The following is a 24,220-nucleotide window of genomic DNA, read 5'->3' on the forward strand; positions in this document are numbered from 1 at the left end:
TAGGAAATTTATTTATGATTAAATTATTTTCAAGAAATAGAGGAAAATAATAAAAATATTATTAAAATTTTGAATATGTTTTTATCATCGCATTGTCTCTGACCTAGACTGAAATTCCCTGACTTTCGTGTATTCTCAAAATTATCTAAAATTTCCAGACTTTCAAGGTTTTCCAGACTATTTGAAATCCTGAAATGTAAGTATGATGAGAAGCCAAGGAAATAAATGAAAAAAAAAGTAGAAATTCTTTTAAAGTGAATTTTATTTAGTGCATGTATTTGTTTTGTGCTATTTAATAATTTTTGATTCCTCTATACATTTGAACTCAGTTCAATTATTTTTTTTTACTTTATTTTCATGTCTTCTATACACAAAACTTATTTATAATTTTTCTTTTTCTTAAAATATTGCTGTACATTTTCTTTAAAATATGCTCTCTCAATTCTATAACAACAATATATAACTATAATAATAAAAATTTTTTATTTTTATTTTCACAAATCGATAAATATTTTTAAATATTTATTTAACTTAAAAAATGTAATTGTCTGTACAATTATATTAAACTATTAATAATCTTTTCCTTTTTTCAAATTGTTGTCTTTAAAATTATTAGTTTTTTTTTTTTATAAAACGTTAATAATATAAACATTGAAAAATATATTTCATTTCGTATAAAAATTATTTTGTTCCATCTTCTTCTTAATAATTCATCTTTTCATTTCTTTTTTTTTAATATTTTAATATTTTTTCTTTAGCATTTAATGTATGCCAACTTTAATGTAACAATTCTTAGAAATCATTGCGAAATAAACTTCATTATTTTTTTGTGTACATATTTTCTGGAAAAGTTACAGAAAGGTTATTAAAATTGAAGAGAAATTAACTGACAATATCAAAATTGAATTACTCCGAAAATAAAAAAGAGATTTATTTATTCTTCATAGAGAATTAATTCATGCATTTAAAAAGCAGAAGATAATCAAGAAGATCTCACCCAGGAGGCTCGGGTTCGATTCCCGATATCAAATGTAAACTTCAAATGAAAATACAACTAAAAATATGATAAGAAGATGACAAGATAAATGTATCTTTAAAAGTATAAAAGATTTAAATTGCTGTGTTACACTATTCACCGACTTTCAAGACTTCAAATTAGAAGTCATTTGTAATATTTCGCTTTTATTGTCGATAAAATATAGAATGATGTTTGTTAAAATAACTTCCTTAAAATGATGTAAAGAGTTTGTCAGTATTATAACTTTTTTAAACTTTCTTTTTTTATCTTTATGTCGATTTTGAATGTTAACGAATTTGGATTTTTCGCAAAAAAATTTCATTAGTATAAAAGTAGCTATTTTTTTAAATTTTATTACTCATTAATGGCAATTTTTGAATCAATTTAGCAAACAATTTGTAAGATTTGGCTTTTAAAGTTGCCATGCGTTATAATTTAAAGCATTTTTAATATTACGGTTACTAAAAAATTTTTTTGTGTTAAAAATGTAAGGAGAACGAAAATTTTTACATATATATTTTGACACAAATAATAAAATATAATTCTTGTTTATTTCATTAAAAAAAGCAACCATAAACACTTTCCAGTATTTCTTGGTACCAGATTATTATTAGATTATAATCAGAGCTCAAATATTACAATTCTCTCAACAATCTGGTACGGAAAACACAATTTTACATCATTTTAGATATAAGACAGAAAGTTTCTCCAACATTAAATTGTTTTAGTAGCCGTAATATTAATCCAAGCTCCAAAGGCATGAGAGCATCCCTCATCGAATTGGTTTAAAATAAGTTGTTTGTAATAAATATGTTTCTTTCTACTTGACAACTTATTTTAATGGTGTTTCATGAAGGATGCATTCTCATGCCATGAGAATCTGCATTATATTATACAATTAAAACTTTAATAATTAAAAAATAATTTTTATAATAGTATCGCAGGTTTTAATACATTTGTCGTGAGCTTACATCAAGGAGCAATTCTATTAATGCGATATCACAGACTAAAATATAAATTAAATATTATTCATTATAATTTATTATATTAATCAAATCGGTTATCTTTCATTTTGAGATTTCATAAGTGTTTTAATTTTAAATCCCAACTATTAAAGTTAGGCCTAGAATTAAGTTGGTCTGACTGTAAACAAAAAAGTTTATTCTCACTTTATTCTTTTTTGATTTTTTATAAATGTAAAGAACGTTGATTTATTTATGGTTTGAACACAAATTTTAATTTTTACTGTTTTTTTTTTGGACGTTTTATCTAAATTGGATTTTATAAATAATTAGTCATAAGGATATTTAGTTGCAGTCGCGTTAACCTACCCTCACTTAATGATGTAACGTAACCTTAATTAACTTTGTAATTGGAGCATCAAATTTTAAATCCAAATCCTAATGCTTTATAAAAACAGCACTCGCAAAACAAACAGGAAAATAATTTCAGAAAAATTGGCCTATTTTTGGATATGTTGGCTCTGGTCAAATAAGCTAATTTGACTGAACTTTTTCATTTTTTTTACGAAATTTGAATAATTTTAAGAAGCATTAAAGTTGGATTTCTAATTAATATTAAATGTAGATTCGTTACACCACTACTTAAAATACTAGCACCAATTGAATCAACATCTAACTCAAATTGACTTATTTATAAAAAAAAAACATGGGCGTGCTTAACAGACCACACGGTAGTAGTGAAAGCTTTGGCAACCTAAGTTTTGATGCGAAAATTTAGGAATTTCGGAAGAAGTGAATTTGTTTTAGACGTTTTATTCGTTTACTTATAACTTATAATAATATGGTAAAGGATGTCCCAAAATTAAGAGAAGTTTAGAAGAAGCACACAGATTTTGAATTAAAAGTAGTTAAATGTTTATTGATTCGTAAAGTATTCATTTGGACAGACTTCAAAAATGTTAAAGAAATTTGCCCCCGAAATTTTTCTTTTATTTTTTTTCTTTTGTAAACTTAAATCACTATTTCGATTATAGTTTGAACGAAAATTGCGAGCTGTAGTTTACAAACCTTAATTATTTTAAAAATGTTGCTCAACAGTGAAAACAAGTAGCTTTATCGTGTACAGTTCCATTTAAAAAAATCTAAACTTTCGGTTGCGGTGCTTTTGGTTTTTCATTGTCAATCGCACAAATGACATAAAATTCAAATATTGCGTTAATTTTGAGACATCTTTATTTAATTTTATAGCAAACATTACATTAAATTTTTACGTATTTAATTCTCTCCTTGAAAAAATTCAATTTAACATCATAGACATTTTCAAATAGATACTCTGCTAAAGAAGTTTCACTTATCCGAAACGCACAAACGCAAACGGCGTAATGCATATTTTTTTCATATCAAAATTGATTTACGTCAGCCAAAGGAAAGTTTCACTTAAAAACATAGGTTTTTACTTTTAGAACGTACTTAATATTAAGACCATATAGACCCAATTTACGTCGCTAAAATTGTGGTAAAAAATTATAGTATGGATTAACATTAAAGCTTTAATGCACCTGGTTTACAACTATTACTATCAAAAAAAGTATACTGTGGATGTATTTCTTTATCATAAGACATTTATCGAAGTATAGACGGTGTAAATTAGGCCACGATACCACTAAGAAATAGAGAATAGATAGATTCTTTTAAAGTTTCAATAATTTTAAGATAATAGCCGTTTAAACAAAGATAATTGCATAATATTTCTTTGTGATCGAATAATTTTTATTTTATAGAATTAATTTCAATATATTTTGAAGAATAGTTTTAAGATTTTTGCCTAATATTGCTTTATTTACTTACGCTAATGTCTTAAAAATATTGACTGATGAAATTACCAGATCAAAGGAAGTGTTGTAAGTATTACCGAAACAAACTTGGGATAATTTTAGACACCTATCCCACACCCCCGTTAGAAGTGTGTAAGAAAATTGATAATTTCTCTTTCAAATGATGAGGAACAAAGCTTGGCGAAATTTGAACAAATATAAAGAAACGAAAAACTGGTCCCCTAGATATCCGGTCAGGACATAACTAACTCCGTCACTGCTGTTCTATGTGAGAGATTCAAATTATGCGTGTCTTTATTCTATTTGTATATTTGTGTATATAGAACACGCAAACGTTTCACACTGCTATACAAGTGATACAAATTACATTTTTATTATGAAACTAAATTTTTACATTTATTTCAAATAATAAAAATAATTTCATAATAAAAATATGTAATATGTACCGCTCCTTCTTTGTTTACGAAAGAAAGAAAAACCTTGTTTATAAAAGGAAGAGAAATAAATTCCTAAGCATGCTTACGTAATACTTAAACACAGCTAAACCTAATTTAAATTGGATTAAGGTTTAAGAATAAAAATTAAGAAACATTCAGCGTTTTTTAAATCACAGAAAAGAAAAAAAAGTTAAAGAGCGGATCATAGTTTTTTTAATATCATCAATAGAATTGATAATCTATACAAATAAATAATAAACTTATATCGCGGAATGTTAGCGTGTCCTCACAAAATTGCTGAATGTTTACTAGAATGTTCTAATGCCGCTAAAACATCTTGTTTTTGTCGAACATATAAACGTCCTTTTTTCCATGGATTTTGTAATTGTAATGGTTTAAAATCATCACGTAAACAACGTTCTCTTGCACCAATTACAGCAACTAGACAAAAATTTTTTAATTTATCCGCATTGTAAATTGGACCATCTTTTCCTTTTAGAACGACCGCCATATTTAATTGTTTTACAACTAAATCGACAACTTCACGAGCTGTTGTTTTCGGTGTGACATACAATTTTAAACTTGTTCCGCTTGCTAAACCCGTTTCATATGCAGCGAATACTTGAAGTATTCCAGGTTGGGAAGCATCGCTTGTTGAACTTGTAGCGCTGTCAACTTTGGTCGGTACTTTAAAGTATTTTTCATTTTTTGATGGATTTGTTGGTTTTGTAAATAATTTTGTTTCACCATCAACTTCAGAACGAATATTAGTTAAACTTTTCGAAGACGTTATTTCTAAGTTAGAATACGATGGAATGAAATTACTTTCAACGTTATTTGTTAAAACATTATCAACTTTAATTCTAGGTTCAATGTTCGCTTTAACATTTAACATACTTATCGAAGGAATTACATGTTTATTACAATGTTTTTTTATTTTTCGAGGTGTACTCGAACTTAACGGAATCGGACATGAATTCCCTTCTGAATCAGAACTTAAACTATGCATCGAATCTGATGTATTCGTTGTATGTGCAGTGTTAACACTTAATAAACTTCCCGAGTACATTGGCTTTGCGTTAATTTGTAATAGAGGACTTGTACTTGCCGAGACACTCGTCATAATCGTTGACGATTTACTTCGTCCACGATTATGAAATGATTTATTACTTGCTGTAAATAGTGTATCTTCACTTCGCGAAGGTGGTAACCGATGAGACGGTAAATCATAATCACCATTATCACTATGTTTATAACTTTCGAGACTACTTTTTCGACTTGTTTCGTTGTCACTATTTGCACTTAAGTAGTGGGAACTTAGATTTAAACTATTATCATGCGGAGCTATACTTAAATGTTGTTCACTTTTACTAAATTCAGCGTTTAATAAACACCCATTACTACTTGTATTTGCACCTGGACCCGGCCACGAACCACGGCTGGTTGAACTTTTCACTAGTTTTGGATCTCTAGGTGGTATTTGTAATAGAGTTCGTTTTAAACTATTCGTATTTAATTTAGAGCTATCACAGGTATCGGTATCTTGAATATCTAAAATTTGTCGCAGTAAAATTCCATTACTTGAACCTCGTTCACGAGCAAATGAGATTGCATCCATTAACCATCGAACTGTTTTCCATATATTATTTAATTTAATTTGTAATTCAGATAATTTTGAAAGACGTTCTTTTGCAACGGATAATTCACTGGTCGAAAACGCTTCACGTAATAAATGATTTGCTAAAATATTATCTAATTCTAGAACGCAACTAAGTCGAGAATATCTTTGTATGATATTATTTTGATAAGTATTTAAATGTATCATTTCGAATGCTTGGATTGGTAAACTGAGTAAATCGCCACGTTGAAGTAATAACTCCTTTTGACCTGGAACACTACAAGCCATTTCCGCCGAAGGACAGACAATTATAAAACTAACGTCATTAGTTAACTCAACAACTTCGTAATCGTATAAACGGTGTGTGAGAGCATGTTCCATAGTTAGATCCATATAATTAAATAATCGTTTAATTGCTGTTCGAATTTGTTCTAAGAATGTTCTTTGTTGTTCGTTGGATGTTCCTTCGATGAAAGGAGTTGGATCCGATGCTGTTTTATGTAATACTCGGTGGTTATGATAATTTTTTAAATAATGCCATTCTTCACTGTAAAAAAAAAAACAAAAGATGTAACAACTGACTTAGAAGAAAAGATTGGAATGTTGAAATAACCTGTATACTGTTTCGTCCAAAAAAAAAAAAAACTATATGTCTAATCGTTAAACGAAATCGATTTTTGAATTTTTTGGGCCGCAATTATTGTATACACTGGAACTTTGTGAAACCGGAAATATAAATTTTTTCTTGATTTAAAAAAAAAAATTGTTAATTGGGGGTTTCCATTAAAAAAATCGAAAAAAAATTTCTTTGTTCTGACTTTGATAAAACACAGTTTATACAGTAAATTGAACACAAAAAAAAAAAATAAAAAAAAATAAAAAAAAATATATATATATATATATATATAAATCGTTTTCATTTAACGATTGGGCGCATAGTTTCAGAGATACCATCTGAAATCAATTTGCCCTTATCCCCTCGTATACAATTTTAGACGATATTGTGGAAACAACTAGTCTAATAAGCACGCTTAATATATTCTTTGGGTCAAAATTGCTTTATAGAGATTGAGCTTTATGGAAATCAGAAATATAATTTTTTTTTCGATTTTTGGGATTTTTTTAAGGACCTCTTTTGAAAAAATCGAAATAACAAAATTTTTGATTCAGAATTTGGTAAAACTCAGTTTATAAGGTAAATTTAAACATGTTCATTTGACGATTGGACGCGTAGTTTCTGCAAAATCACTTGAAATTTTATACTAACAGCAATTTTTCGGAGAGAGTTTGTGGTTTACATCGAAAATAACTCTTCTAATCATCAAATAAACTAGATTTTTGTCTTTTTTTGGTATCAACACACCCTAGAAAACTAAAAAACAGAACACATTTATTTTTCTTATTTTTCTTAGTGTTTAAGGCAGATATTATTTGTCTATGGTTTTAGGATTTTTTATTTCAATCAGAATTTTTGAGATATATTTTTTTTCGAAAAACCTATAAACCGATTTAAGTACAATAATAAGAGGAATACTTACGCAGTAACATGTGGATTCTCTCGTATTTTACAATGCGGTAGAACATTAGGCGTTTTTGCAGGAACAACAACTTGTATCAATTCCACCGAACTTTGCATTTTTAAGTAACCTAAATATAAGCCTTTCGATAATTTCACATTTGATACTTGATGATACGTAATTTGATCTTGTATTGATCCCATAAGAATTTCACCAACATTATGCTCTTCACTTAGGACATTTAATTTCTTGTGCACTTTATTTAATGGAAGCCATCTTGAATTCAGCACTGATATTGATTTTGGTGATTTAACATAGTTGATTGTTGATATAACAATAGTGCCTTGTGAATCCTTTAACGGTTTATGAAATAATTGTCCTAAATCTTGAATACATAATGCCGATTGCATTTGATATGCGGCTGTAAGTAATTTTGTTCTAAAATGGACGGCTGATGATGTATTTTTCTCCATGTCTGTGCGTAATGATTTTACATCATCCCAGGTGCATGCTACTTTCATTAACCAATGGTAATCGGTGTTTATGCAACTGGGATATGTTTCGTCGATTTCAATGACAGGTAGAAAATCTTCATTTGTAACGAGTACTTTATCTTCATGGTACAAAATACATGCTAAGAATATACCCCTAAAAATAAAAAATTTGTGAATTTTTTATTCAATTTTAAAGTAATGAGTGAAACCATTTATATGATGAATTGTTTATATGAATTTCTAGTTTAATACTTATTTAAATTGATTCTAGTACTTAACAAGGATATAGTCACTGTAAGATAGGTTGAGCGCTAGCCCATAGTATATTTCTCAAGCTTAAACAAAAAATATATGCAAGATTCCTAAAATAAGATTAAGAATACATTACAAAATTGAGCCAAACAAGTGTGTGAGTTATACAGTATGCCGTTTTTTCATTTGTGCGGTATGCAAACATTGAATAACTGTGAAATTTGTCAACCGATTAAGTTGATTAGAGAATGAATCGCTTCACACCGAAACAACGTGCCGAAATCGTGACGCTGTACATTGAAAATAGTCGTTCAGTTATGTTAATTTAACATGCATATCGCCGAAAATATCGTGGCCAATAGTGGGAGATTTTCAAAATGCCGTTCATCAACGTCCAAAATTGTCGTATCGCCATCAAACAATCGCTCGAATGTTTGACACTGAACCTGATTTTTAGAAGCAATTTTGATGACCGATGATGCCCATTTTACACACTCTGGTGGCGTTAATAAACGCCATTGTATTCCCAAAAAGTGACTCTTTGGGCCAAAACGCTTTTGAGTGAAAGGGCTCATTATTTTGGCTGAAAGAGGCGACCACTAATATTGTACTATATTCAAAAACCAATCCAAATAAATTGCAAAGGACCAAATTGAATAAAAATACCTCATATACAGAAATCAAAGGTATTCAATGTTTACATACCGACATAAAAGATGGCACAACCGTTACACTAAATTTCAGAAAAATTTCGTAAATTGTATAAATTTGTAAACTGGCTAATGGGCAATATAGCCTAGCGCTATCTATCTTTTTTTATTAAATTAAAAAAGTAAAACTGTGTAGTCTAGAATAATTGACCTCTTCTATTTCTAGAATGTAACCGTTACATCATAGAAATGTTACGTGGCTTATTTTAGATTCAAAACTGAATAAAAATTTGCTACCATTGGTCAAGCATGTTAAGCATACTAGAAGATAATTAAATGCCCTACTGTCTCACACCTGAATTCCAAAATACTCAAATCCTATGCCTAATTGAACAAATAATATTTTTATAAAAAATTAAATTAATAATTGGTGTAAATAAGGAATAAAATCTCTTACTACAAAATATAAAAAATACGACTACTAACCTTCGAAGATGTTTTTGAAATTTACTAGCGGCTGTGAATAATTGTTTAATGGTAGTTTTCTTTTTCTGAATTCTTCGATTTTGAACAACCGTTGAATCAAGTGACGGCAATTCACATGTATTAAGAGGTCGTGCCAATTTTACTTCACTAAATAAATCGTCTAGCATTCTTAATCGTCCTGAGAAACGCGTACCCCGACTGTCTACTTCTCGCCAACCTACATAAATTAAATTTGTAAAAAATGCATATCTAATTACAAAAAATAATTTTCCTTACTTGAGGGTATACATGAGCTTGGAGTCGACATTTTATAAGTTCCATATCCTTTCAAATTTCCACAAGCCACTCGAAAATAAAATCGTACACCTGGATTTAAATCGGTTATATAACATGTTAAATTTTGTAAATCGACTATTTCTCGTTCACCACATATCAATGAAAAATCGGGTCTTGTTGCCCATTGCACTGCAAAAAAAAGAATAATTTTTTAATATTGTCAAAAATTGGATCAAATAATTAAAATTTACCTTTGAATTTAGTAGTAAGAGAACTTTCTTGATTTGATGGTTCTTTAAATGAAATTGCTACCGTAGATGTCCCAGTAATATCTAGTGTCACTGACTGTGGTGGATCCGGCGGTCGAGTTTGACTTAAACCTAAGACAAGTCTTTGCAGACCACGTGCACGACGACCCCATAGACTAGCTTGTTTATCTGTATCACCCCCACCGGTACAACCTTTAATAAAGCAAAAAGATATGAAATTAGTGTTTAATTATAATAATTCGAAGTTGAAAGTTACGCATAAGTGCGTTTTAAAAAAACCAAATTTTTTTTAATAATTCAAAAAATACAGTGTTAACAGGTTTGTGACTTCCGTGCACACATTTCATCTGAATATTTAGTGCAACAAATTCAAGATAGGTATTGAAATATTAACGGATTTGAACTAAAGGGATTTTGGATACGAAACCATGTCCCTCTAATTGGATGTATCTCAACTAAATTGAGTTTTAATCAAAATAATCAAACTACAATAGAAATTACGTTAAAGGGGAATTCCCTCTACCAAAATATACAGTGTCTGCAACTTTTTTTTAATGCGACAGTTAATTTGGTAACAGAGAAATGTTTTTAACCCCCGAACCAAAAAAGAGGTGTTATAAGTTTGACCACGAAGTGTGCATTTGTCTCTCTGTCTTTGGCATCGTAGCGTCTAAACGGATGAACCGATTTTGATATTTTTTTCGTTTGAAAGGAGAGTGTTCTTAGCTAAGTTTTAAGTGCAAATTTAGGGTTCCATACTAGGAAGAACTAAAAATAGGCGGTGATCCTCAAAATCGGTTCAGTTTGGAGAAAGCTCTAAGAAAAAAGGTAATTTAATAGAGTGTGTCCTAAGATATGTTTCAAGTGCAAGTTTAGGGTTCCGTACCCCAATTTTTTTTCGGGAGTTTTTTAAATTTTGTAAAATTTTACTTGTATATTTATATTATTTTATTATTTCGAATATCAAGGTTTGGTTCACGAAACTTACTTTATTTTGATTTAAATTTGATTTCGGGTAAATATCGTAACTTGGGCAAAATCTTAAAATAATGTCTGATAATCAAGCCACTTTTAAGATGCTATATCCGTTAAAATCTTGTTTGCTGTGTTTTATAAACTAAACTATTGGTCCATATTTTTTTAAATAAGTTTATGATTAGTGATTTTTGCGTTCCTTAATTTAATGATTTTAACACGAACGAGTGCCACAATCGACTTACTATGAATTAGCTTTCAAAAAAATATGAAAACACTGTTGATTTATTTTCCGTAAGAATATTTCTCTGCTAATAAACCGAAGTGGATTGATCGTTTGAAAGGCAAAATTATCACGATTGTTATGCGTTTAATTTCGTTTTCAAGTCCGCAACACTACAATATATTTTATATATGGAGGTTAAGTAACTGATCTATAAAAATTTACTTAATCAATATTCCAAATGATTCTTCGCATTCAATTCAAAGCACTTACAGTTTACGATTCATATCACTGAAATTAAGATCCTTAAAGTCATTAAAAATTTTCAAATTTATAAATTTCCACTATTCGCACCAATAATTTCAATATTAAAAAAACAAGTTTAATAATTGCATGTCACACGGAAAAAAACAGAACTTGATGTTTAGCACATTACAAAAAAACTAAACACAATAATCTACGCGTGGATTAAATAACTAAGTAATTACGTTTTGAATTGAGAAAATATTACATTAAATTAATATTCATTGTTTTTAATCTACTTATAAGTTATAAAGTGAGTGTTAAACAATTGTACGTACCAGTCATTGCCGATGAGGGATATGCACTACTCATAATACTTGAGAAAGATGCACGTGGTCCTGCTGGAATATCATTTGCATTTACACCTAATTCTTGTAAACGTAATTCGGCTTCTGATAATAATCCATTTAAATGGTTGTTTAATGTCTCTGAATTTGAAACTGTAAAAGAAACGAATCATGAAAATTATATATGTTGTTCTGTTAAATTTTGGTTCAGAGCTAAGTTTAAAAGAATAATGAATTTTCCCAAGAAAAGAGTTAAATTTTACTGAATACATATTGCTTAAATTGTGGATTGTTGTAGTTCCAGTAGGATGATTTGCCGCCAATTACACTCATATCATTTACAGGGTGTTTTTTTTAAATTGGCATATGATCGAAAGATTGCCCGGCTCGCCCCCTCCTGGATCGGGCCCTATTTTTTTTCATTCTAATGAATTAAAAAATAGTTTAAAATGCGTGTCTATTTGACTGTTTACTAAATGTTCATTCAATGATTTCTAAGTGTTGAGTTTCCAGAAATCGAAATTTAAGGAGGGAAACGTAGACATCATACATTGACAGGACTCAAGGATTCAAGATACTACCGAATCATAAGAATAACTTAGTCTAATAAATCCTAAGAAGTAATCGAAATTGGAAACTAAACAAATGGAGAATGCCAATAAAAAGGATACAATAGATCGTCTGCAGTGTCGAAGGTTTAAGAGATGCCAGTAGGTTTTTAGAAAAGTTTAGCGCAAAGGAACTCGAGGATATAGGAAGAATAATAAGAAAAAACAAACAGAGTAAAAAGTAACATCTTTGCTGGTTCGGAATGCTAAAGGGTCATTGTATTGATTCCTGTCAAGATGTGTATTTTTCTTCATATCAGGATTTTTCTTTATATAAATATATTCTGTGTATTTATCGCAGCCCTAATTTTATTTACTTACTTATACGTTAATAAATTTTTTATTATTAAATCAACTACTTAATTCTATTTGATGTTTGAATAAATTATTAAATTAAATGATGACGTTCGTTACTTTTTTTACTTTTAAATTCAAAAGATTATTATTTGTCCTTTAAATGATGTTGAACTAAGTAACTCAAATATAATTCTTCCTTTTTTTGTTTCTCATCATTTCATACATAGTGGTACGTAGTTGGATATACACTTAAAAAAATGTATTATAAGTTTAGAAAGATATCGTTCTAACGGCCGTTTGCAGCAAAATTCGTTTTCGTAACCCGAATACGGAGGGAGTTATAAACTTCTAAAATTGAAATAACTTCAATGAGTTTAAATGATTGTTTAGTGGATCATACACACCATATTTCAGCCACCTATTTTTCCAAACTCTTAGGAAAACCTTGGGGAATGTAAATTTCTTCTTCTGGACCATTACAAACTTAAGTAATCTGATATATATAATAATCGTGAAAGTTTGGATGGATGAATGTTTGTTACTCAATCACATGAGAACAGCTGAACGGATCTTGGTGAAATTTGGCATAGAGATAGTTTATATTCTGGAATAGTACATACGCTTTTTATCTCGGAAAAATGCATGGATAGATTTGTTTTAATTTTTCATAGAGAAAATGATTGTTTATATTTTTATTGACATGATTTTTTGCGTAGGTAGTCATAGTTTAGGGATCAAAAAATGGCATAGGCTAATTTTTATCCCAGAAAATGCACGGTTCTTACAGGATAGCATACCGTGTTTTTTAAAGGGTTTTGTAAAAGTTCGTCACATAGATTTTAAGCGCTTTTTTCTCAAGAAGGCTTGATTAATTTACACAGTAACGAAAAAACTTTCAAAATCTCTTTTAATCGCGGGTAACACCACTCTCTTTTAACCGTGGCTAAGAGCGGAGGTCGCAGCTTGTATTAAATAAACCAATACATTTAATAACTGTATATTCACTTATGCCCCATTCTGCATACCAATATAAAAAACACAGATCATCCGTCCGTTGTCTGTATATTATTTTTTTTATTCAATAAAGAAGAAGTAGTAATATAGTATATAATAATCATCTTAAATTAGATTGAATTAAAAAATTGCTTTTAAACGACAATATTTGTTTATTATTCAATTGATTTTAAGTGGTTTGCTATTTAAAAGTGAATGGATGGACTGGACATGGACTGATGGTGTGTGAATAAGATGATTTAAGAATGTAACTTGATACAAATTAATATTCCTGTTTTCTTTAAAACTGTTTTAATTGAATAATTTTTATTGTTATAAACATTATTGTTATTATGTTATTTAGTCTGACGGATATAGTGGCCTTTTTTCGTCGATATTCAACTGTCAAATTCAAAATCAGTAAAGTAGAAAAAAAGTGGATGGGCAATGGTTTTTGAGAGCCTTTGAGGAAGTAAGGATTATACCACAAATATTTTTATCGATAGCCCTGATTAAACCACTAACATGTTTCTCAATAGCTCCTGAATAGTAGTCTGGGTGATATTTTTTTCTATTCTGTATTATAGAATTTTTAATGCAGAAATTTTTGCTATGTTGAAGGATATCTACAATTTGGAAACGGAAAGTTACAAATCAAATTCACATTTATGAGTATTTTAGGGGTTAGTCATCTTGAAGTTTTAAAATTCACAACTTCTCCGCCGGTATCTCTCCTAGGATTGATGGATCCAAGGTTTCAGCCCCGAACAGTCTGAATCTGAAGCTCCGCAGATTTCTGCAGGTGCATATAACATGTATGGAGGCTTTATCATCCTCCACACAGACTCTTCAAGTGAGATAATCAGAGATCTCCATGTTATGTCCTCCCTTCTCAACTGTGCTCTAGTAAGTTTCAGACATGCACTGTTGAATGGCCTAGCTGTGCTTATACATAGTTTGGCCTGTCACGTGTCCCTGAGCAAAGTCCCAGTATTCAAGATGGTAGCCGTTCTTTGATTCGGTAAATTTCGAAGCATCTTGCTATGGGAATGGCAGGCTCAGGTGAAAGGGGCGTTTGAAATGACCCGTCTCGTGCCAGTGAGTCAGCCTATTAATTCCCTTAAACGTCCGGGTGACCCGGTACCCAGATCAGCCTGACTGTGTTCTTCAGTGCTAGGTGATTCAGCTCCTCGACGCCTGTGAATCTTTCGAGAGTTTGAATCGTCTGGTACTTTTACTGCTAGTTATTCTTACATAAACAGGAAAGATGAAAAGGACTAATTGGTACAGACTATAATTCTGTCATTATCAATGAGATTTCACCGAAGGTATAACATTAAAATTGTAAACAATCATGTTGTACACGATTAAAATTAACCAAGTTACAATCGGGAAGGTTGGTACGATTCAAACTGCATATAGTCGGTTGAACAAAAGTCAGTGAGTCCTTGAATGTTTTGCGACCCTCTAATGAGTCTTATTGCTTCATTTTATCATAATAAAATTTGGCATCAGGAGTTATTCTTGTTTATAGATGACGAAATGGATTCAAAGAAGATACAGAAAGTTGGATCAAATTCTAAAATTTAAAAAAAAACATGAACTTACATTGGTTTCCTTCACGAGCACCAAAGCTGACTAGCATCTTGGTAAGGGATCGATTATTACTAAGCACCGCAACGTCTAATGGTGATAATCCATCGCCATTAACACTAAACATAATATAATTGTAAAAAAAATTAATTTTTTTATGATGATTTTTCTCTTGTACAGTAAAACTTCTTAATGGAATACTTACCTATTTACATCGACATCTGTTGATTCTAAAATGGTTCTTGCCTTCTCCAAATGACCATGTTCAACAGCTGCGAATAATGCTGCAACAGAGAATTAAAAATAAATAATTAATTTTACGAAAAATTTCTATTAAAAACTAATAAGCTAGGTATATTATGCTCACTATTGTTTCGAAATGAATTCGTATTTAACTTTTTTTCTGGAATCAGTTCCTGATCTTTATGAAAAATAATTTTTGATTAAACTTTTGGAAATTATTGGTTCTAATAGTTCTTGATGGGTAAATAAAATCATAGGAACAAACAACTGATAATCTGGGTTTTCAAGTTCAAACGTAGGCAATAATATACGCATTTTGGAGATTATATTCGCCTGAGGAGAAAAGTCACTAGATTATTCTATAATTAAAGACCTATTGAATAAATCAAATAAAAACAATTTTTATTCTATTCATTGGAAATTTTTTTTCGAAGAGTTCCCAGATTTCGCAGAAACAATTATACGAAATATTTGATACCAAAAAACAATTTTGGGTACAAATTTTCAGTCTGTTTTTGCCTAAACTGTACGATTTACGGAAATAGGTTACTTTTTTAATCAATAACAGCTTTCTAATTTAAAGTGTTCATCTATCGAAAACCAGTTATGGAGTAGAGTGAACTTTTCATTGGGCTTTAAAACCTAGGACAAGTTTAGTGCATGCGTAAGATGTGCGCCTGCACACCCAAAATTTTTCACTTAAAGCAATTTTTATCGATAAAAGTTATTTTTCGAGTTTTAAGCATATGTCCATAGTGTCAATCCATAGACTTTTATGTCCATCGTTACAATTATATTAATAAAGTAGAGCATCGTTTCTATGGTAGCTGACTGATAATAAAACTCATGCACGGAGCGGATAGAGATTTTTTATCTACCTTCTCATCAAGAATTACTAGAACTGTGGCATTTTCTTGTTTTTAAATAAGACTGAAATAATTTCAGCGAAACAATTTTATCCAAATTCATTTCTATAAAAATTTTTAAGAGTAAAAAAGGGGTTTTTATTAAAATTATGGTTGGTTAGTTAGTAAAATACTCAAAAATGTTAGTAGAAAATAAAACAAACTACACTCATATTCATATTATATCGAACCCACCCCTTAAATGTATATTTATTTTAGCAATTTTTTCAAGACGTTGTTGCATTTGTTTCGCTTGTTTTTTAGTATGTTTTGAACCAGTAAATGCTGTTGGATACACTGATGCAGGTATCGTACATATAGGTTGTGCTGTATTTGTTGTTAAATAATCCATACCATCAACTAATAATTCAGAGCTGCTGATTGTGGGCAATTCTATAATCAAACAAAATAAAAACAAAAAAACATAATTAACAAAACAGAAAAAAAAATTAAAAATTAAAATGTTATAAAATAAACAAATCATTAAAAATTAAAACAATAATAATTAATGAATCAAAATTACCATTAAAAAACAAAATAAAATTGAAAAATAATATGTATTAAGTAAATAATTTTAAAACTTCATAAAATATTTAAAATAAATTGGAAATCGTTAAAAATATTTGATTAATAAGGGAAAATAAATCGACTGTTGAAAAAATTGTTGAAATATCCTGGATAAAACTTAACTTAAATTTGATAAGTTTAAACACAAAAACATTTATGTATAATAAAATTGGGATATTAAAAAAAAACATTTTTTTGACAAAAATAGAAAGGTTATACAGAATGTTCGATTTACATCTAGGCATATAAATATCACGAGTATGATAGAATACATGCGTTAAGCAATGCACTTAAGTGAGATGTATTATATACATGTTTTGAAGCTTCGATATGCGTTGAGACAGTTGTAAGACGCTTGGAGAGTGGAAGTTTCTTAATTGAATAGATGAACTACAACAGATAAGCCACGATACAACGGCATACCAGTTTCTTTTGTAATTTCATATAATATCTATAATACCTCTTACTTAGATGCATTGCTTAACGCATGTACTCTGTCATACTCGTGATATTTAATTATATTTAACAAAACTGTTTTTATTTTTTATTTTTTCTTGATAATTTTAAAGTTACAGGCAGTTTTGAAAGCACCTTTCAAAAGAAAAACAAAAACGCCCGACAAGAAAAATGTTCGTAAAAGATCGTGTAACGTCATAATGTTAATTAATAATTGTAAACAGTGTATACAATTATTAATTAACATTATTACGTTACAACGATATTTTACGAAATTTTTTAGGTCGGGCGTTTTCGTTTTTCTTTTGAAAAATTCTTTTAAAACTGCCAGAGTAACTTTAAAATTATCATGAAAAAATAAAAAAAGTTTTGTTATAAAACTTATATATGTTCTTTCAATTATTGTCAACAAAAAAAAAAGTTTGGTTCAAAATCCCAGTTGCGAAAGGCTATTTCCCCAAGTATTTGTTTCTTGTACTCTGAAGGTAATTTTTGGTCAAACAAACCTAAAATGGATAAACTATAGGGTTTTTAGTCACATTGTACCAAAAATCAAACCAACCTGTGCTAACTTAATCCGGCTAATATGTGTTGAGTTAACACCAAGTTGATTTAGTTCGGTTTTTGTGTATCTTTTTCGAAAAGAATTTGCAATGTGTCTAGCTAGATTCTAAACTGACTGAAATAATAATCTGTCTATAAACATTTCAAGAAATCAATGTTTAATATAGAATAACTTTTTTTTAAACTTTTTTTTTATCAAACAAAATATTTTTTTTTTATAAAATGTTACCCGCAGGAATTGAACCATTTTTCATTTAAACTTTTTCCTTTATCTAACAATTTCTGTTTTATAAATAATTCGTAATCTTTAAATTACAAAGAAAGAACACAAAAAAAGGAAATGATATATATTAAAAACATTTAATAAACTTGGTATGTATTAATAATTTTCAAGTATGGAATTATTTAATTAGATTGTAATTGAATGTAGGTATTTTAAATTAATGATAGGGCTTGGTGGATACATTAATCATGTAAAAGATGAAATTGAATGAATGAATGAATGTGTGTGTACTTATTTATATTTTAATTAATTGAATATCATTAATATAATATTTAAAAAATTAATTTTGAATTAATTATAATTTTAGTACTAATCTCTAATTGCTAATTAAATAAAATGTATATGCCTGAATATTATGTAAAATATTTTGTATCGACATTAAAGTAAATGTGACCCAAAAAATAGAAAGAAAAGGTTTTATAATCCTTTGATAAAGGACGGAAAATAAAACAGACATTATTAGATAAAGGAAAAAGTTTAAATGAAAAATGAATCAATTCCTGTGGGTAAAATTTTATAAGGAAGGTATTTAGTTTGTAAAAAAAAAGTTTAAAGAAAGTAATCTGCGCTTGAAATGTTTTCTGTTTTTCCAAACAGCAAAGATTGTATCATCCTCGCCATGACCACCAAATAAATTCTATGATAGAACATTGGAAAACATAGGTATAAGGGTTTCAAGTGGAAAATGGGTTGAAAAAAAGGTTTGATTTTCTAAGTAAATGGAAAATATTTGTGTTTATCAAACGTATTTTAAAAGTATTCTGTTCAAAATAAAAATTATTTTTATATTTTTTGATCACTTTTAAGCAAAAGAATACTCTTGTGATTTTTTCTCTGTGACTCAGTTTTCGAAATAAAAATTTTTGGAAAACTAAAAATGCAATATTCAATTTTAAGAAAAATGTGTTTTTTTTTTTATTACTGAAGGAATTCGCTAAGCTAACGCAGCTCTTGCGCTACGTTTTTTTTTGAAATGGTAAAAAAAAAACATTTATTTGATGAAAGATGAGCCACATTTTTTACGCAGATTTAAAAAAATTTATCCACTCTCAGAACTTTAAGCTCTACTAAATTAGTAGAGTAAAATTACGCCTTGTGTATGGATTAAAAGTTCGGACAATCTACTAATATTGAAATAAATTCGATTGGATTCAGAAAATAAAATATTTTGTACTTCATTCTTTCTGATGAAAAATCGTTTAAATAAAAAAGACTGAATTTTAGGATTTAATTCAATTAAATAAAGTTTTTTTAATATTTTGATTGTAACAATAGATAATAAATAATAAAGCCGGAATTAAATAACCACTGTATTCAATCAGTTTATTATTATATAATATATAACACAATTATTTAACTTATATTTTTACAGTATATCTATATTTTTGTGATGTATTATTTATCTGCTGAAACATGATTATTGTATTAATTAAAATGGAAAAAGACAAATATTACAAAATAGAAAATTTATCTCTTTTAATTAAGCTTATTCATATAACAAAAAAAATTCGATCAAGTAAGAATGTATGTATTAAGCCTTAAATGGAGTAAAAGGTTTCGTACACAAAATAAAAAATATAAAAATGCAAAGCAATACATTTGAAAAAAAATTGTATAAAAATTATGATAGCCGCAAGTAAAGAATATGAAAAAAAAAAGAATTAAAATTACTTATGAGAACGTAAGACGATATTTTTATTAAATGTATATTTTTTCCATTACTTCCACCACTGTAATGTATTTTCCACTATTTTGTAACGTATTTTCGAATTACATAATGATATCCGGTACCTGGATGGCATTATATAGGATGGGCCATTTTAATCTATAATAGATATAATAGCTCGTTTTGTAGTTAACCAATCAAAAAATAACTTAAACAAAAGTTGCAGAGTTTGATACAGGACATAACGTTCTGACATCAAATTGGACCTAGTTCTACGGGTTGCTTTAACAGTCTAATTAGATCCTAAAAGGTTAGAGATAAAATAACACTTTAAATAAGAAAGTTAATCCTCATTAAAAAAAATTTGTTTCGCAAATCGTTAAATTCCGGAGGAAAAAATAAATTTCGGTCATTATTGTATTGAATCGAAACAAAGCCCGCAAGCTACAGAAAAATGCTTTAGCTAAAAGTTGTCAAGGGCGACAATTCTAGTTTCAAGGTCATTTGACCTTCATCTTCAAATGTTCTTGAAAATTTACCTGGACTTAAAAGTTATTAACAGAGACGAATGACCGTTTTAGTCCTTGATAACTTTTGTTTAAAACAAGTTAGCGTATTTTCTTTCGATTAAATGCAACAATGACATATTATTAAGTCGAATTTCCTAGAAAAGCTAACACGTTTCAAAAAAATGTTTAAAAATAAAAAATTAATTTTTTTTTAAGAGGATCAACTTTCTAATTTAGTGAATATTAACTTTCTTATTTAAAGTGTTATTCTACCTCTTACCGTTTAGGATCTAAATTGAAAATTAAAGCAAACCGGCGAACTAGATCCAATCTCATTTCAGAACATGACGTCCCCATCAAACTCTACAACTTTTGTTTCTCGTATTTGGAAGTTCATATGCTTTACGATTTTCGTACTTTGACTGTATTTTATAAACGAAGCTATAATTAATTCCTATAGAAGTTTTTTCCTATAGAAATGTATTTCGACGAATATATTTTATATACGTATACGATCTGTTAAGTTGACCTAGAATAATTTTATTCTAAAAAACATGACATTAAAATTATACCGAAAAGTTTTTAAAATTTAAACGAAAATAATATAATTAACTATAGTTTTTTTTTTAGATTCGTATGACAAATAAAAGTTTACGGTCATCGTTAAATATAAAATTAGTAATTGTTTTAACATTAATTTGGGAATACAAACTAGCCTGACCGAAAATTGTTTACATTTAAAATTATTTTTAATGAGCTTAAATTTTCCAACCACGTAAACCTTGTAGTTTTAGAACTCTAACGAATTAAAAAAAAATCCAACTAAGAGCTTTAGTATTTTTATTATCTTTTACATTTTAGAAATAATTTTCTACAAAATAGAGTAAGTATTCTGTTTTTAACACTTAATGCTACTTACGAGAGGATTAAGCTTTTAAATGGAAAAACACACAAATGGAACCATTTTATCTTAAAGGATTTCTGTGTTGTGGGAACATAAAACGACACAAAAGCACAGTTGAAGCAGAATTACACGAATTTTAAAGGTTGTAATATGTATATGTATGTTTTATATAAAATGGATGTCATGTTTTAATTTATATGTGCGTTAGTTACCCATTAAGCACCGTTGTCTCCACTCATACGTAAAATTAACAAATATATAACGATTACTATTTGATTTGTTTCAGAATTTAAGTATCGAAAATCGATGACGAAAATTAATGTATCGAAAATCGATACAACTAAGTTTATTTATCTAAGAAATCTGGTAGAAGCGCTGGGAAAATGTATTCAATTTTTACCGCCTCTCTTCTGCAAAGGCCACAAATTCAGTTTAACATATTTGTGGCAAGAGAAGCCCAATAGACTTATTTTTATCAGAATAGCAAGTTTAGTCACTTGTTTTAAATTTTGCTCTTTCTAGGACATGTTTTAATAAAATACTAACCAAATCCTAATTTACTCCTCATTTACCAAATTTTGTGTTTTCTTGTGGATTCTTGGTCTTTATAACCCCAGGGCCGATAAAATGACAATTAAAAAAAAATAAACAGAAAAGAAGCATAATAGAAACAGAGAAACATAATAAACATTGATTAAAAAATTTTCGTGCTTTAAAACCTTAAAACCTTAAGGAATTGAAAAGAATTTACTAAAGGTTAAAGGTTTGTAACAATGATACCACGAAAAAGATAAGATAAGGCTCTCTGCAATCAAGATTTCTTCTTGATTCGAGATTAGACAGTGTAAATCACTAAAATTAAAGACATTTCAAAAAAATCACGTTTTCTTAGGAGGTGTTAATACTCCTTATGGTGTTTTTATAGATTTGAGCTGTTAAAGTTTGTGTTTTTAACATATAAATAATCATATTTTAAAGTGTCTTTTAAGGTATGCTTTATTATGTAATAGGTCTTATTTTCTTAAGTTTAATTTGGAAAACTAATAATCATTAGTGAAAAGCGTGACAAATATCTTCCTATAAAGAAAATGACGAAAAGCGGCACTTATTTTTCCATATAATACATTTAAAGTGATAAAATAAACGGCATTTATGTGCTTTTTCTTCTATTTTCTCTAAATCTTTAGGCATGAATAATTCATAAGCTATGGTAAGTATTGAAAAATTTTACTCTTAATTTTCGTTTAATTTTCCCAAGTACTAATAGAATCCACCCTCAAAATTTGAAACGTAAGTCTCAAATATTTACCACACATACTCTTTTTTTTTGGGAGACACGTCATACAAATGTGAATTTATATCGATCACTCTATATACAAGTTTTCGAGCAAGTTTTCAACCTTTTTTTGTAACAAAACGAATGAATTACAAAACATGAACCCATGATAGTGTTATTACAACAAATCTTTGTGTAGGAAATTCCCTATATATTAAAGAATGTATGCTAATAAAATGTAATACGAGATACATTCAAAATCCGAAATCAGCCAGAATATTTTGGTAAGTATGTGTTCTATGTGCTCTAAAGCAAAAGCTTTCTCACAAAACGAAAGGATTTTGGATCTGAAAAAATTTGTCCTCCTAAAATTACAATATATTTTACTAAATAACATTCTGATCAAAGTCCTCATAGGCGCAATACTAAAAAATTGACAGATTTTATATAAGTCATGATTTGCTCTAAAAGCTCAAATATTTGTCGAGTGTAGGACCAAAATATCCTTTCATTTGTTTTTGATTCGTCTCCTTATTTTTGCAAAAATAAAACACGGGTATTTATTAATCTTTGACTGTTCGATGTTGGCCCTTCACTCAGTATAGATCTAACCTGAGGACTAAGCTTTTAATTAGTATAGTCAAGCTTTACATACAATTAAAGAACATTACTGGGTTGAAGTAAATGCATTTACTTGGCTGTTTATGTTCTTATAACAAGTAAATATTTCTTGAGTCAACGATGTCAATACTTAATTCCAGAAAATAAGCATGAAAATTAAAGTAAGTATAGCAAGTAATTATTTTCTTAAACTAAAAAAATATTTATTTGCTACCATGTTAAGAACATATTTTCTTGCAATTAATATCTTTTTTTTATTGTTCACGGGTATGTAATACCCTCAGCTATATGTATACACATATACAGAGTGGGACATTTTAATCTATACACCTAAATATCTCGTTTTGTAGTGTTAACCAATCAAAAACTAAAAAAGTTGCAGAGTTTGGGGAACATCATGTTTTGACATCAGATTGAACCTAGTTCTTTGGGTTTCTTTAATAGTCAATTTAGATTTTAAATGGTAAGAGATAGAATAACGCTTTAAATTAGAAAGTTGATCCTGATGACAAAACTAACAATTTTTGTTTAAAACATTTTTCCGAAAAATGTTAGCTTTCGGAGGGAATGCGACTTAAAAATATGTCATTATTGCATTTAATCGAAAGAAAATACGCTTAAAGTTCATCGATCAGTTAGTTAAAGTCATGGACACAGATGAATGTCGTCCATTGGCCTTGACAACTTTTTGCTAAAATAAAGCTAAATAATGAAATATTTTTAATTCGCATATCCTCCGAAAGCCTAATGTTTTTCGAAAAAATTTTTTGAACAAAAATTGTTAGTTTTTTTAGGAGGATCAACTTTCTAATGAAAAGTGTTAATCTATCTCTTACCGTTTAGGATTTGAATTGGCTATTAAAGAAGCCCAAAGAACTAGGAATAATACGATGTCCTCCATCAAACTCTGCAACTTTTTTTAAAGTTAGTTTTTGATTGGTTAACTACAAAACGAAATATTTAGGTGTATAGATTAACTGGTCCACTCTGTATACTCGAAAGAGACTGCGTTCCCTTCATTTGTATTATAATTTTGGAAGTTTTTAAAATTATCGAATTATTAGAAAATTTTCACTAACAAAACTATACATAATTTTTTGTTTTTTTCTCAATATCACTATATTTTTCGAATA

General features: G+C 28.7%; 1 protein-coding gene across 2 annotated transcripts in view; it reads right to left on the bottom strand.

Moving 5' to 3' along the window:
* Positions 1 to 4,454: 4,454 nt before the first annotated feature.
* LOC123294520 overlaps positions 4,455 to 24,220 on the bottom strand; it is a 194,874-nt gene continuing 175,108 nt past the window's right edge. For both annotated transcript variants that reach the window (XM_044875577.1, XM_044875576.1), the window contains 9 exons: positions 16,437 to 16,634; positions 15,299 to 15,377; positions 15,109 to 15,212; positions 11,594 to 11,755; positions 9,797 to 10,006; positions 9,546 to 9,734; positions 9,270 to 9,486; positions 7,409 to 8,035; positions 4,455 to 6,417 (listed from right to left, as the gene is read on the bottom strand). In XM_044875577.1, coding sequence (XP_044731512.1) covers positions 4,539 to 6,417; positions 7,409 to 8,035; positions 9,270 to 9,486; positions 9,546 to 9,734; positions 9,797 to 10,006; positions 11,594 to 11,755; positions 15,109 to 15,212; positions 15,299 to 15,377; positions 16,437 to 16,634 — 3,665 coding nt within the window. In that variant the 3' untranslated portion in view covers positions 4,455 to 4,538. The remainder of the gene's footprint in view (positions 6,418 to 7,408; positions 8,036 to 9,269; positions 9,487 to 9,545; positions 9,735 to 9,796; positions 10,007 to 11,593; positions 11,756 to 15,108; positions 15,213 to 15,298; positions 15,378 to 16,436; positions 16,635 to 24,220) is intronic.

Source organism: Chrysoperla carnea, chromosome 3, assembly GCF_905475395.1.
Source record: "Chrysoperla carnea chromosome 3, inChrCarn1.1, whole genome shotgun sequence".
NCBI classification, from domain to species: domain Eukaryota; kingdom Metazoa; phylum Arthropoda; class Insecta; order Neuroptera; family Chrysopidae; genus Chrysoperla; species Chrysoperla carnea.